Source organism: Lepisma saccharinum, assembly GCF_977018435.1.
Source record: "Lepisma saccharinum chromosome 15 unlocalized genomic scaffold, izLepSacc3.1 SUPER_15_unloc_1, whole genome shotgun sequence".
In the NCBI taxonomy this organism is placed as follows: domain Eukaryota; kingdom Metazoa; phylum Arthropoda; class Insecta; order Zygentoma; family Lepismatidae; genus Lepisma; species Lepisma saccharinum.
The window spans coordinates 128,185-144,660 of NW_028142892.1; the positions used below are offsets into that span (position 1 = coordinate 128,185).

Sequence of the window (16,476 nt, forward strand, 5' to 3'; positions counted from 1 at the left end):
CTTTGCAAACTCACAGATTATCTTCACATGGCCAAACTTTGCTCTGATTGGCTGTTCCACAGAATCTAGTCGAAGAAGTTAGTAGCAATTAGAACATGTCCTATTCCTCAAAACTAGTCAAACAGTCAGCCAGGCGGCCATGATTTCTACCTGGAAAGTCAGTTCATAGCCAACCAGGGCATTCCAACTAGAAATCCAGTTCCGTGTGATAGGGGCTTTAGCTTGCGTTAACTTATGTTAACCAATTTTTTTCGACTATGACGTATTTTCAGATTATTTTAATCGGCCAAGAAAACGCTTTTATGAATTTTGTGAACCAACTTTTTCTTAGTATTGGATAGTCTTACAAATACGATCTTGGGCCGTGTCCGAAAAGTGCAAGACCGTACTTGAACCTCCGAGAATGGTCTTGGAGTGCGGTCTTCAAGTCGTGGACTGGAAATGTTGTCTTTCGAATTGCACTTCGACTGCAGCGCCAAATACGATCAGGAGATAAAACTGAGTACTCGTTGTTTTCCTCGGCATTTAAACACTTGCTTTTCACAATAGAAATCACATAGCATTTTCAAATGCTCGTACACATACATTTCCACACATTAGAAGAACTATAACTAACAACTTGCTGGCCAATAACGTACATTTAAACTGTGCTGTTCGCTTTCTACCTCCGTGATTTTAAACAAATGAACAACGAGTGTGGAAACCACGTGACCTAGTCACCAACCATCTGTACTGCACGCTGTGTACTTGCGTCCTTCTGTTCTTGGCGCTTTCGAACTGTACTAGGTGACGTCACTTCCGCCAAGACCATACTTCAAGTCTGCACTTTGTACCTTTCGGACAGAGCCTTGGTTTTGTTATGATGAAGCTCCTTGCAGCTGTTTGCGAAACCCATTATAATTGTCAATTCACATTGCGAAACCGATTTTATACAGATATTTATTCAACGGAGTAAAGATATGTGTTGAACGTGGCAACACTGCACGTTCAGTCACTATAGCGATGTCCGTTTAACCGTGGAAACTGCGTTTTTATGTATGTCTACTGGTTAATTTTAAATTGAAGTCCGAACTTGAGAATCCATAATTTTCAATCCGATAGTAAGGATTCGCACTGGGCAACCCACTTGATCTAGGGACTAGCTAGAACTACGCGTAGTAGAGTTTTGCGTAATAGCAGTCATCATGTTATGAGCGGTTACAGTGGTGGCCGGAGGGGGCGGGGCAAGGCAGGTTTACTTTACCTTGGTAGATAAGGTTTAGCATAGTAGATAAGGTTTAGCATTATGAGGGGGTAAAAGTGGCAAAAAGTAGGGGGCAACTGCCCCCATAATCGCCGCTACTGAGGAGTTATAATATATATTATAATAAACATAGTTCAACAATAATAACATTATTCACTCTTTGGCAGGGTGCGAAATCCTGGGGGATTTCCCCCACCAACAATATTGACCTCAAAAATTCCCCCACCGAAAAATTTTCGGGCGGGGCTGAGTTTTTGTTACAACAAACAAAAGATAAGCAATTACTTTTAATTTGAAATATACTGTACTAAAAATAATATAATAATATCGAATACAAATTAGTGTAGTTGTGAATTTCCAATGCTTTATCTCTCTCAAGAGATTATTAACAAATCTACATCAAAACGCACAATAAAACTAAAACAATAATGCAAAACAATAATAACTGTGACATCTAATTGATATATATTAACATAAATCAAAACTTTAAAAAAACTTACATATAATAAAACCACTGCAACTATTTCATAATTTATTAACATCTTTAACCAGTTAGTAATGGAAGTAGTTTGCTACTTTATAATATCAATAATTATTATGATTATATAGTTTTAATTTAGTAATTTATTTTTACTATTTATAACATTATAAATATGTATATCGTATAATTTATATGTATGTTTGTGGGGAGGGGGGTTTGTAGATTAAGATCTTTCTCCCCCACCAGTCTTAAATGATTTCGCACCCTGCTCTTTGGTTTTAATTCCTAAATCCTGAATTTAGTCTGCATTTCAAATTACTTACTTGCGATGGTGTCCAAGCATACGGGACTAATAATCCTGCTGAATTCGATATCCCTCGCCACTCGAATGACAGCTATATCTCGATACTGTGCTTGTGGCGTGGCGCTGTAGCCTTTGTGAAGAATATAATAGTCTATGGAATAAGTTTCTTGGCCCTCTTTCTCGTCAAGGTCATGAACGCCTAAAACCACCGTGATGTCGTTGGGGGAGCTGCAGGGAGACAGACAGAACGCATAGTGGTGGGTCATTTTGAAAATTTTCGATCTAATGCTGTTTTTACTTTATAAAACTAGTTGAGAATTTTGATATTTTTACAGAGATCAAAACCCTTAAAAATCATATCTGTCATTTTCTTGGTTACGCTATTCGAAAACTAACTAATTTAGCTTTATTCATGTTATTAACGATAAAAATCACAAGCTTTCTGCTTTTTTAGTAACTTGAAATGAAAGATGCTAATTTCCAGGACCCTCTCGACTCCCATGATAGGTACAGTGGGATCCACGAGTATTACCGTGCAAATTGTCCATCACCATGTTCATGCATTTTATTTGACCCAATAAGAGCTTCAAGAATTAAAATAAAACTCAAAGCATGCTGTTGACAACTTCTACACCAGCATACATAAAAATGCTTCGCTTAAAAACACATTGCATGCAAGAGAAAAATTAATGAAAATAGTAATGGACAATTTGCACTGTAATACTCATGGATCCCACTGTACATCTAACTTCTCCCCAAGAGCAAAAAATTAACAAGCAGGAGAGGAGAATCCCTCCTTATCCCCCTTCAAATACAGTTGAAACTGCTTCATACGTAGCTCAGTTCTGCGTAATTCTGTTTTATACGTAACTGTAGGTTCCGGAAAAATATAATTTAAAAGTGTTAGTTAAACCTTATTTGTACGTAATGCACTTATACGTAATTCGGTGTTACACGTAGTAATTTTCATAAAATACAATTGATTTGTACGAAACCAAGCTACAACAATGTCACAGAAGTGACAGTTTTCAGCAGCTACTAGCCATGGAGAACAGAAAGAGGAAAAGTTACACGCTTGACCAGAAAGTTAAATTTATACGAGAAGTGTACGCTAATCCACGTAAAACTAAAACTACGAGGGAGAATCAAAAGAAAACCGCAAAAGTGCCATTGAAAATCTTTTTTTTCTTTCTAGGCGTTTGGAAATTTGCAGACAGTCCTTGACGTCTTTCCGAGCTGGTAGTACGAAGCAGTGTCGGTAGGTGGGGTTGGATGTGAGTAACAGCTGATTCAAGATGGCGGCACCCCTACGCAGTTGCACCAAGCAGGAACAGCGTGGAGTTATTCGATTTTTATGGAGTGAAGGCGTTCGATTTTTATGGAGTGAAGGCGTGAAACCGGTTTATATTCATCGGAGAATGCAGACGAAGTATGGGGACGCCTGTCTGTCACAGCGGCACGTCTACGATTGCTGCAAGAAATTCGCAGAAGGTACGACTTTATTGACTGATGCTCCCCGTCCGGGTCAGGCTCAGCGAGTTGTGACACGGGGGTCCATAGCCGCAGCAGATAGGCTTATTCTGGAAAACCGGCGTGTCACCCTGGCTGAAATGGCTTCCTTGCTGAACATGAGCTTCGGTTCAGTACAACACATAGCGCATGACGAACTCCGCTACAGAAAAGTGTCCGCCAGGTGGGTTCCTCGACAGCTGACGCAGAAACGGAGTCCGTTGGGTTGACGCGTGTCAAGAGCTGCTGAGACGTTATGAAGAGGAGGGTGAGGATTTTCTAGCTTACATTGTCACCGGGGATGAAAGTTGGGTGCACCATTTTCAACCGGAGACGAAACGTACAAGCAAAGAATGACGACATTCATCTTCGTCGAAACCAAAGAAGTTTCGCAGCCAGCCTTCTGCAGGGAAAGTCATGTTGACTTTATTCTGGGATAATAAAGGTCCTATTCTGGAACACTACATGCCCCCACGTACGACAGTGACTAATGCCACCTACACCGACCTTCTCAAGAACCATTTGAGGCCAGCGATACGCACAAAGCGAAGGGGATTGCTGAGTGCAGGTGTTTTGCTTCAACATGATAACGCCCGTCCTCATTTTGCTCGTGCAACCATGAAAACCATCGATGACCTACGCTTCAAGTGCCTACCACATCCGCCATACTCACCAGATTTGGCACCATCTGATTTCCACATCTTTGGTCCATTAAAGGAGCACCTTGGAGGGCAGAGGTGCAAGTGTGATGAAGACGTCCAATCGGCGGTGCACGAGTGGCTACACAGTCAACCGAAAGAACTTTTCTCACACAGTATCAAAGAACTACCTATCCGATGGCGTAAGTGCATTGAACTGGGAGGGGACTATATAGAAAAATAATGTACAATCAAACATTATCCCTGCATTAAAATAGTGGAAAAAAATTAATTGCTGTTTTCATTTGATTCTCCCTCGTAATATAGCTGCAGATTTAGGCATCGCTAATACCACACTTTGCACAGTTATTAGTAAAAGAAATGCTATTTTAGACGATTTATTAAAGTTGGGTAGTAAAACTATGGTGTCTACAGTAATATTTCAGTATCCAAGTGTTCCCCCTAATGTAATGTGTTTAAGAATCAAACGTTTAGATTCGTTAATTTAGCACTTTATGACAGAAATAACCTGTATCACGTATATCTTGTTCCTCAAAATAGATACAATTACAGTATTTTAATACTAATATGACATGGTATCTAAATCTAATTAATTCTCAGTTATACATATTATTTTCTCTTCACCTTGATATATGTATAACTCAGGTTCAACTGCACCGCCATGCCTAAAGGATACTTACTTAACGACGCAGTGCCCTGCAGTGAGAATGTATCTGGTGTTGATGATGCTGCCACCACAGAGAGTGTTCCCTGTAAATATGACGGCCAACCACGGCATCTTGTGGGGACTGGCAACATTGCCACCAACGATTCTCCCTTCCAGGTTCATAATCCCACACGCTGGGGGAAAATGACAAGATATCACGTTTTATTATGATGATTGGTTTTATAACGCATCAATGAATGATGGACTAAACCAAAGAAAGTAAAAATAAAGACAGAATCACACGAAGCTAGGTTTCCTGCTGGATTTTCCAATTGGACTTGGACAAGTGGTGTGTACATACATACATTTGTTGCTAGACTTTTATTCACAAACTCTTATTCTCACAAGGCATTGCGCAGAGCAGATAAGCTAAAAAGATGGACGAATGGCCTGAGATAGAATGTCGTAGCATAATAGCTACAGCTGCTATTTTCCTTACAATTCCTTGTAATTGCATGGAGTGGTTTCCTTCCATGTATGGGCTTTAGGTTGACAGTGTTGCTTACTCTGAAATACAGGACGTTGTCAATCATTCCACTACGAGTGCAGTACGATCGAGTGTATCTCACTCGAGCGTGGGAAATTCGATCGAGTATTTTCGAGCTAAAGTGATCCGATGTAGTAGGGGAGAGCGGGGTCAATTGTAACACGGGGCAAATGTAACAATCGCTACTGTGCTGCTCTCGTGAGGTATTTTTTAAAACTATTCAAACCTGTAGAAAGGAGACGTCAGTTGGTAGTGACTCATGTGGCGGTGGTGCTTACGTACCGATTGTTCCGGCTATTATTGGGAGTTTTTCAAAGTAAAAACATTTTTTTAATAGTGATTTCGCGATGTCGTCTGATCAAGGTTTGTATATATCATCGCAATACACAATATTTGATGCATTTGTTAAGATAGTTGTGATCAATTTCTGGTGTCGGGGTTAGTAGCTGCAAGCCAGCAAACAATATGGCGTCAGGATGGGGCAAATGTAACAAATGTAACCGGGGCAGTTGTAACACTGTTACAATTGCCCCTTATGCGTTTCTTATGTAAAACATTCACTTGCATTGTAATAAAAAAACATTGTAGGAAAGCAATGTTTCAATCCGACACGCAGCAAAAGCGCACAATATTTGTCATGTGACATTGACCCGTTTTGTTAAGAAGAGACAAGAAAAAGGGATTCCTTTTCTGGGTTATAAACCACACAATAAAGTGTTCTCTGCCTACATGGAGACCCAGTTAACTGAGTATATAAAGACATGTGCAAATATATTTTATGGACTCACCCCAAAAGAAGTCAGACAGCTAGCCTACCAATATGCAAACCAAAATCAGTGTAAGTTTCCAGAGTCCTGGGCAGATCGTCAAATGGCTGGTCCAGACTGGTTAACCGCATTTATAAAGAGAAATCCTACTTTAGCAATAAGGACCCCAGAGTCAACATCCTTAGCGTGTGCTATGAACTTTAATAAAGAGAATGTTAATTTTTTTTAAAAAAACTATCGAAGGTTTTGGAGCAATATCAATTCGAACCTCAAGACATCTACAATGTCGATGAAACAGGCATATCAACAGCCCCTAAGCCAGACAAAATAGTCACACCAAAGGGAAGCAAGCAAGTTGGAGGAATTAATTCTCATGAGAGTGGCACCTTGGTAACGATGTGCTTAGCCGTTAGTGCTTAGCTTCTGCAAGCAGAAGCGCAAGAAGGTGTCAGGAAAGCAGCTCTGAAGGCGACGAATGTTTTTGTTTAATTTGCCTTGAGAAGTGGTCCAATAGTGCATCTGGTGAGCAATGGGTGCAGTGCTTAACTTGTGACAACTGGTCACGTGAGAAGTGCACCAAAGGAGACAGCTTTTACATTTGTCATAACTGTCAATCAGAATGATCAGATATATCTTTGTTAGAAACAGTGTTTGGGACCTGGTATGGTTCGATTATCCTACTTATTAACAAAGGCACAGTTAGCTAATTCTTAATCATTGTGTAAGGGTACATGTTATTTCCAGCAAATAAATAAATTGTATTTCTGGTAAATGTTAGTATGTTACATTTGCCCCTGTAGTGTGTTACATTTGCCCCCGAGCAAGGGTCAATTGTAACATTTGTCACACATTTTTAAAACATTAATTATGATTAGCATATTATATATGGCGGGATTGTGACTCCATAATATCAATAACAACATATTGTAGTGTTTCCATGCCGATTTTCACGCTGCAAAGATAAATAGTTTAATAGAAAATGCAACATTTGTCAAAATTGTTACAATTGACCCCGCTCTCCCCTACTCTAGTGCCTACCTATATGCTTTGTTCCAAATTTCCAGACCTTGTAAATTTGGGAAAAGTATGACGAAATCAAATTACAGATAGAGACGGAAAGGCAAGTCAAGCAACAAGAAAGGCACATGTAACCTGCTGTGATGTGGCAGATGCACTCAAGGAACTTCATAACAAGTCAGGGGTCGTCTTGATGCCATAAAAACTCAAGTGGATGACAACTGTGGATATCATGTGCAGAAAGGAACTGAAATTGAACCCATTATCCATTTCCTGCTGTAAGCTGCTTTTGCATTTGGCACCGTTGATACATTTAAGGATGAGAATGGCACAGACAGGTATCGTTTGAAACTATTCTGCTTCCTTTGTTGAAAAAGGGCTAATACAGGAAAGACATGGAAGTAGTATTGTCTTACATGCTTCATGTTGCAAAATTATTTGTAACTTATAAATGTTGTTTGTTTGCAAAGTGAAGTTCATTTTCTCCATCGCAGTTGCAACGAAGCCACCATATAAACCCGAATAAGTGTTTCTACCTTTTGTAGTCTTGTCTGGCGTAAAATATAACTCATAAAAATTCGCTTTCAGATTAATTGGACACTTGTGCATGTCTAGTGTGTTTGTGTTTATCTTATGTAGTAGTTATGCTGTCTAATGTATTTCTGTTTGTCTTGTGTAGTATCGGTGATGTGTATATATGTGTCTTGTGTTGTAGTTGTGCTGTCTAGTATGTTTGGGTAGTAGTTGTGCTGTCTAGTATGTTTGGTTTGTCTTGTGTAGTAGTTGTGCTGTCTATTTTGTTTGTGTTTGTCTTGTGTAGTAGTTGTGGTGTGTAGTTTGTTTATGTTTATATTGTGTAGTAGTTGTTGTGTGTTTGTGTTTATATTGTGTTATAGTTGTGATGTGTTTATGTGTGACTTGTGTAGTAGTTGTACTATCTAATGTGTTCGTGTTCGTCTTGTGTAGTAATTGTGCTGTCTAATGTGTTTGTGTTTGCCTTGCGTAGTAGTTCCTCCATTCACATTGGGGGTCAGGCGTAGAGCTGACAACTCTGCACTGTAAAAAAAATTGTCAAGAAACAGCAATATAAGACCATGGATGTTCCCAAGGTAAAATATTCCGGAGGTAAAATAGTCCCCCCGTTCGGATCTCCGGGTGGGGACTACTTTGGGAGGTCCCTGGACTAAGGATAAGATCTACATTGGGAATATGGATATTAAATTAGGCACCTGGAATGTTCTGAGCCTTTACCGGCCTGGGGCATTTCAGTGTACAGTTAATGAGATACTTAAGTATGAATTAGATGTAGTAGCTGTCCAGGAAGTTAGGTGGCCAGGAGAAGGGAATTGTAAAACTAAAAATTATACTTTTTTCTATGGTGGTACTGAAAATCATAATTTTGGAACAGGCTTTTTCATAAATAATAGAATTATCTCGGCTCTTAAAACAGTAGAATTTATTAATTAATTAAGATATATTATGCAGTTTTACAGGGTAGGTGGTGTAAAATTATTTTAATAAACATACATGCACCAACGGAAGATAAAGATGATAATACTAAAGATGATTTTTTATACAGAGTTAGAACAGGTCTTTGATAAATTTTCTCAGTATGATATGAAAATTCTGTTAGGTGACTGTAATGCACAGATTGGCAAAGAAGAGACATGTAAACCAACGATTGGTAAAGAAAGTCTTCATGAATTAAGTAATGATAATGGTATAAGATTGATTACTTTTGCAACCTCAAAGAATTTAATTGTGAAAACTACCACTTTTAAACATAAAGATATCCATAAATATACCTGGTCTTCTCCAGATGGTAAAACTCATAATCAGATACATCATATTCTCATTGATAAGAGAAGGCATACTAGTATAATTGACGTTCGTACACATAGAGAGGCTGACTGTGCCAGTGACCATTATTTAGTAATTGCTAAATTAAGAGAAAGACTCTCAGTGATAAATATAAACAACAAAATCTAAAAGTTCTAAAATTTGATACAGGAAAGTTTACTGATGAAAGAATTAAGAAAGATTACCAAATTAAACTGTCAAATAGATTTGATGTTTTGCAGGATTTAAATGATGATGAAAATATAAATGAAACAGACGTAAATAAGAATTGGGAGCACATACGTAATGCAATAGAATCAGCAGCTAAAGAAAGTATAGGATACCATAAATCGAGAAAAAGTAAGCCATGGTTTGATAATGAATGTCATAATCTAATAGAAATAAGAAATCAGGCTAGACTTAGGTGGTTAAATAACTCTGATGATACAAATCTAAACAATTATAATAGAATAAAGCGAGAAGTTAACCGCATGTTTAGAAGTAAAAAAAAGAGATTACTTGAAAAGCAAAATTAACGAAATTGAAACAAACAGCAAAAATAAAAATATCAGAGATTTATATAAAGGTGTAAATGAGTTTAGAAAGGGGTGGCAACCTAAAGTAAACTTGATAAAAGATAAAGACGGTGATTTTCTAGCTGAACCAAGCGATATTCTAAATAGATGGAAGAACTACTTTAATGACCTTTTAAATGTTCATGTAGGAGATAAATCAGAAGTAAATGAAGTCCACACAGCAGAACCTTTAGTTCCAGAACCTAACTTGACTGAAGTTAAAGATGCTATTAAAAGGCTAAAGAATAACAAAGCACCTGGCATTGATTTAATACCAGCTGAGTTAATTAAATATGGTGGAAATTCATTAATATGTCAAATTCATAAATTAATTTGTTTAATATAGAATAAAGAAGAAATCCCTCAACAGTGGAAAGAATCCATAATTGTTCCTGTGTTTAAAAAAGGTGATAAAATGAACTGCAATAATTACCGTGGAATTTCTTTACTCTCAACAACATATAAAATATTATCTAACATTCTTTTAACAAGACTAACCCCATATGCTAATGAAATTATAGGTGATTATCAATGTGGATTTAAACGTAACAGATCAACTACAGATCAAATTTTTCACATCAGAAAGACACTTGAAAATAAGTGGGAATATAATCAAAATGTCCATCAGCTATTGATTTCAAAAAAGCATATGATTCGGTCAAAAGAGATAAATTATATAATATATTAGTAGAGTTTGGAATACCTAAGAAGCTTGTTAATATGATAAAAATATGCACCAGTGAAACAGAAAGTAAAATTCGTGTAGGTATTAATATGTCTGACAAATTTACAATTCATGATGGGTTAAAACAAGGAGATGCATTATCTCCATTGCTCTTTAATTTTGCCTTAGAATATGCTGTAAGGAAGATAAAAGAAACTAAAGAAGGACTAAAATTAAATGGTGTGACTCAGTTGTTAGCATATGCAGATGATGTAGACTTACAATGTGAATACAATTAAGAATAATGCTAAAATATTTTTCAAAACTGCTAAAGAGATAGGTTTCGAAGTTAACAAAGAGAAAACTAAATATATGCTTACAGGCCGAAACCAAGTGTTAGGTAATAATCAAAATCTAATTATTGATAACAACTCGTTTGAACCAGTTTCCAAATTCAAATACTTAGGAGTAATATTAACAAATGAAAATGATATTAAAGAGGAAATAAAAAGTAGGCTTAATTCAGGAAATGCATGTTACTTCTCTCTTCATAAACTTTTGTCTTCTCGTTTAATATCTAAGAAACTAAAAGTTAAAATATACAAAACAGTAATTTTGCCTGTAGTATTATATGGATGCGAAACTTGGTCCCTTACATTGAAAGAGGAACATAAATTGAGAGTATTTGAAAATAAGATCCTTAGGAAAATCTTTGGACCTAAAAGGGATGAGGAGACAGGTGAGTGGAGAAGGTTACATAATTTAGAACTACATAATTTGTATGCATGTCCAGATATTATTAGAATGATTAAATCAAGAAGACTTAGGTGGGCAGGCCATGTGGCACGAATGGGAGAGGAAAGAGAAGTTTACAGGATTCTTGTTGGGAAACTTGATGGTAAGAGACCTGTAGGAAGGCCAAGACGAAGATGGAGGGACAACGTTGAGATGGACCTAAGGGAAATCGGTAGGGATGGAAAAGAGTATATAGATCTTGCTCAAGATAGGGAAAGATGGAAGGCCTGTGTTGCTGCAGCCATGAACCTTCGGGTTTAAGAAGGCTAGGGAGTTAGTTAGTTAGTTAGTGTAAAGTCAGTTGGAGAGATTGTAGGCAAAGAAAAATACTCTCTAATACATAACATGATGGCTCTGCTCCCAGCTTGGAGGAAAAAGAAAGGCAAGAAGAAATGTTCCTACTGCTAGGTCAGAAAGAATAATATATACGTATGTCAAGTATTTTGCAATGAAGTACTTTAATTGACTGATTGATTGATTTGCTTTATTTTTCTTCGCTTTTTGTGCCACTTTTGGCTAATTGCGAAGATGAGGATGAGTGATGAAATTGATGAATGGACACTCAGAAACATCCATGCCCATTCCGGGATTCGAACCCGGGACCCCTGGCATCGTAGCGCGATGGAATAACCACCCCGCCACGGGAGCTGGCGAAGTACGTTGATGTATTGATAAGTTTTTGTTTCTGTTGCAGTTCATATCTGGCTAAAGTTCAAACCAAAAATTTATGAAAGCCATTAGAGTACTGACACAGGTTGACTTTGTGGGTTTGTAAGCCTTTATTTTCCATTTGTAGCCGAGGAGTTATCACATCGCGCTACGACGCCAGGGGTCCTGGGTTCGAAGCCCGGGCTGGGCATGGATGTTTGTGAGTGTCCATTCATCAATTTCATCACTCATCCCAATCTTCGCAATTAGCCAAAAGTGGCACAAAGAGCGAGGCAAAACAAATTTGTTTTCCATTTCTGTATTTTATGTAATAATACTGTATTATGTTATGAATATTTGAATATATCCTTCACTTTCCCCCAATATTATTTCTTTGATAGAGATTGTACAGGGTGGGGCGCGGGAGTGGGACATTTTGACTGGAATTGTCCGACCGCCGAGCAATCTCAAGAATGTGCACGCATCGATATTTCCTCAGAACTTTGACTGAGAGATAAATACGTGGATCTATCTTGATCCAGCGTGTTCGAAAGGTGTAATAACCTTTCGAAGTAAAATATTATAAAAGCAAGGTCGCCCCAGGGCTCGCTCTCATTTTACTTATTTACTTTACGTCGAACTGAACTTTATCAACGGTGCACGAAGTTTACGGCTGCATAAGCCTTTCAGCCACTCGTGCGTGATTGCTCGGAAGAGTGAGCCGAGGGTCACGGTATAGAACCTTGGCATCAGTCACAATACGGTCAGCTGGGAGCATTTGGACAGTGATACATCATCCGTCTACCAGGTATGAACAAGCGTGAATAATCTCTTGACGAGTTCTTCTCGTACTTTCAATCACCATATCTCTACAATATATATATTGTTACATAAATCTGGACATATAAAGGTACATATATGCCATTTGCAAAAAAACAAAACATATCTCACGTTTTGAAAATAACGTCCCCTAAATGGCGTCCTGAGGCAACATTCCTGCATTCGGGAATGGACGTTTCTCATAACTTTCTGCAGTATGTCCGCAGTGATAGACCGAATCTCTTCACATATCGTAGCCTTTAGTTCATCCAGTGTATTAGGACGAGTAGTAAATACACGATCCTTTAAATGTCCCCATAAAAAGAAATCACACACTGTCAGATCGGGTGATCTTGCAGGCCAGTTCATATCGCCGTTCCTGGACATGATACGCCTTCCAAAAAGGCTCCCCTGACCACTTCTCCATAGCTACTGAAATGGCATTGTCTACGCAACATTCTCATGGTCTCACAGCGTTGCCAAATTTAACAATAACCTTGTACTATGTGATTCAAAATCTCCCACTCCCGCGCGCCACCCTATGTATTAAGAGCACAGTTCTGTCAGAAATAGACTTACCGCAGTTTGGCGGTGTGAAGGCCTGCCCTGAGCGACTCTTTGGCGGGGCCCCTGCTCTCAATCCCTGGGGCACCGATGGCTCTTGGTAGCTGTAATCTGAATACTCTTCGCCCTGGAAATAAACGTGTGTTTATATGTATTTGTCGTTTGTTACCTTACGTCCATTTTCTAACACTTTCGGCTAATCGTGACGATAAGGATGAATGATTACCATATGAAATCGATGAAGAGACATTCACAAAGAACACCCATGCTGTGTCCTGTCTTGGATTGTGCAAAGGGAATGTGAAGAATATATCCATTATCTACATATTATGAGATGTACAAGAAGAAGAATCCAAGAACAAAAAGCAGATATAGATACGATGCAAATAGAGCAGGTTCAGTCATTTAAATATCTCGGGTCAATAGTAAATGGAAACAGTTTAATTGAAGAGGAAATTAAAGAAAGGATTGCAGCTGGAAACAGAGCATACTATGCAAATAAAAAGATATTCCAATCTAAACTAGTTTTCAGGAAAACAAAATTAAAACTGTACCAATCCATAATAAGACCTGGTGTTACATATGGCTGTGAAACCTGGGTGCTCAAAGAGGATATAATTCGGAAGCTGATGGTATTTGCAAGAAAGATATTAAGGACAATATATGGCCCAACGAGACAGTCTAATGACATATGGCAAATAAAAACAAAGAAGAGCTTGATATATTAATAAAATATAAGAATATAAGAAGATTCATCAAAGCTCAAAGACTGAGCTGGTTGGGTCGCATTGAAAGAATGCCTGAAGAAAGAATTGTAAAGCAAATTTACAACTGGAAGCCTATTGGTACAAGATCCCAAGGAAGGCCCAAGACCAGATGGATAGACGACGTTAGAAATGACATAAGATGCATGAGGGTCCAGAACTGGAAAAAATGTGTGTTGAATAGAGAAGAATGTAATTGAGCAGGCTAAAGCCCATAAGAGCTGTAGCGCCTTAATAGAAGAAGATCTAGATATTTGCCAAATAATTATGATATTAACTCATTATCTGTCTTTCGTGCAATTCAAGACAAGAAATAACATTTTAATTCTTACTAAAGCTCTGACTTAAATTTACGGAATCCCACTAGAGTTCAGTGATTCTAATTCACATGATATACTTACAATGAGATTAATAATGGAGAAATATATTCCCTTGCACTGTAATTAACGTTTAGTCAATAACCAACGTGAGAGAGTGGCTTAACGCGTCGAAATCTTCCAAAAAGTCACAATGTCCAGCCAAGTCAAATACAAGTTGTTGTTTTTTTTTGGTTTTTTTTTTTTAACTGTGCTTGAACTGAATATACACAACGTCTCACTACAGCAAATGTAATACAAATAATGTACTTTCCAGCGTAAATCAATTGAATTGATACAATCATTTTACGAGTTGTCCCTGGCCATTGTTTTAAAGCACAACTAGTCAGGGTAGATATTATTTGAGGATTAAAATTGGTAAACGTTGTAAGTTCCAAAACCGAAAGTGTTGGGAAATCGCATCGTTCCGCACATCAGCCCGTAAGAACGTACACACTAGTGACCTCTTTACACGCCCTTTGAACTACTTAGAGGGCTACCAGCCACTTTTCACGTATACCACATTATAAAGCATTTCACAGTTTAACGTGGAAAACGGTGTTTGAATTCTTGTGGCACTTACATCGTTTACCAATTTTAGTCTTCATTTGTTGTTAATGACTTTGGGGTTGTTAGTTGTCTTCCAATCCGTTTGACGGCGCTAATGACTTCTGATTCCGACGGAAATGTCGCATAGCATCTTCCCCATCCGATGGAAACTATGTACAGTGGGATCCAAGAGTATTACCGTGCAAATTGTCCATCACCATGTTCGTGCACTTTATTTGACCCAATAAGAGCTTCAAGAATTAAAAGAAAACTCAAAACAAGCTGTTGACAACTTCTGCACCAGCATACATAAAAATCCATCGCTTCAAAATACACAGGATGCAAGAGAAAAATTAATGAAAATAGTCATGGATAATTTGCACGGTAATACTCATGGATCCCACTGTACAGTAACGTCTACAGTCGCCTTGCTATAAAGGAATTTCATATTATTACACATGTAGATTGATACCTCACTGGGAATGAGCGTGCAGAAGCAAAATGTGAGGAAATATGTCAATAACGGTAACCGATTTCTACCAATGCGATAAAATTGCAATGAGCTTTTACCTTTAAAAGAAAACTGTGATTTAAGAGATTTAATTTACATAAACTTGGTATGTAGATTAAGCCATGATATTCATAAAAATAATCACAAATTGCAAAACTTGGAAATATACTGGAGCTTCGATAACAGACGAAAATGCTATATTGCTGTCCATGAACCGAAATACACCACTGTCAAATGCACGAAAAATAATATAAAAATTAGATTGGCCATTTCAAAGGTCGCCGTAACCCCTCCTTTACGAAATTCAACGGCTCGCCACTGTGAAGGAAACCTCAAGCATATTCATGTTGAGTTGCTAGGCTTAAATTATATTAATTCACAGACTGCAAACTGAAAGTTATTTCACTCATAATTCAGAATGAGATTTTTTACGTTACATTTATCTTCACGCTCACTAGCGTTGATTTTCATTTTCCCGGAAGTAACGCAAGTTGAATATGGTGAAGTACTTTAAGTTTATAAATAGCATTTAAAACCTACTAACCTTTGTTAACAACGCCACAATTATAAGAATTGCGCTGGACACTTCGATAGAAATACTCATAGCTGCGCTCCTTGCTTTCTTGCATCAAAAAATAGAAAAAGAAGAAAAAACGTATACTTTAACGGAGGCTTCTGAAACCAAGAACAATGTAAAACATATTTATAGCCCGTAACGCCACAGAAAAGTATTTTCGACGTTACGAAGCGAGTGTTGAGAAATATTGCAGTTTGAATTATTTTTTCTTTCTGATATTACGTGCTTCAAACAACTTCTCTTGCAATTGTTTACATAACATATTCCACACTGTAAGAAAACTCTCGTTACAAGTATTGCGTTGGTGTTCTGATATTATTAATAAAGATAGGACGAAATACAAAAGCAGTCTTCAAAAAGAGTGTTTTGTTTAACTGTACACAAGCAACAATTGAAAGGGCATATTTTAGTATTTGGTTATTCCATTGGCATGTTTGCTGTATCAGAAACGATAGAATTCTGCGTACATTGAATGAAATCAATTGCATTGCAAACAAGATAAGATAAAGATTGCCAGAACCAAAACAGTCTTGAAATAAATTAGAAAGCTTCTAATATCCACTAAACACAAATCAGTGCTGCCAAGTATAGGTTCCTAAAACCACAGACAAAGAACATATGTTATTTGTGCTAAAACTCCCA

The 16,476-nt window shown here is 37.7% G+C and overlaps 1 protein-coding gene across 1 annotated transcript in view; it reads right to left on the reverse strand.

Moving 5' to 3' along the window:
* Positions 1 to 15,930, reverse strand: part of LOC145982237 (trypsin beta-like) — a 29,191-nt gene extending 13,261 nt beyond the window's left edge. The window contains exons 1-4 of the mRNA XM_083115809.1: positions 15,802 to 15,930; positions 13,093 to 13,204; positions 4,877 to 5,036; positions 2,048 to 2,256 (exon numbers count right to left, since the gene is read on the reverse strand). Of these exons, the coding sequence (XP_082971935.1) occupies positions 2,048 to 2,256; positions 4,877 to 5,036; positions 13,093 to 13,204; positions 15,802 to 15,861 (541 nt within the window). The 5' untranslated portion in view covers positions 15,862 to 15,930. The remainder of the gene's footprint in view (positions 1 to 2,047; positions 2,257 to 4,876; positions 5,037 to 13,092; positions 13,205 to 15,801) is intronic.
* Between the last annotated feature and the right edge of the window lie 546 nt (positions 15,931 to 16,476).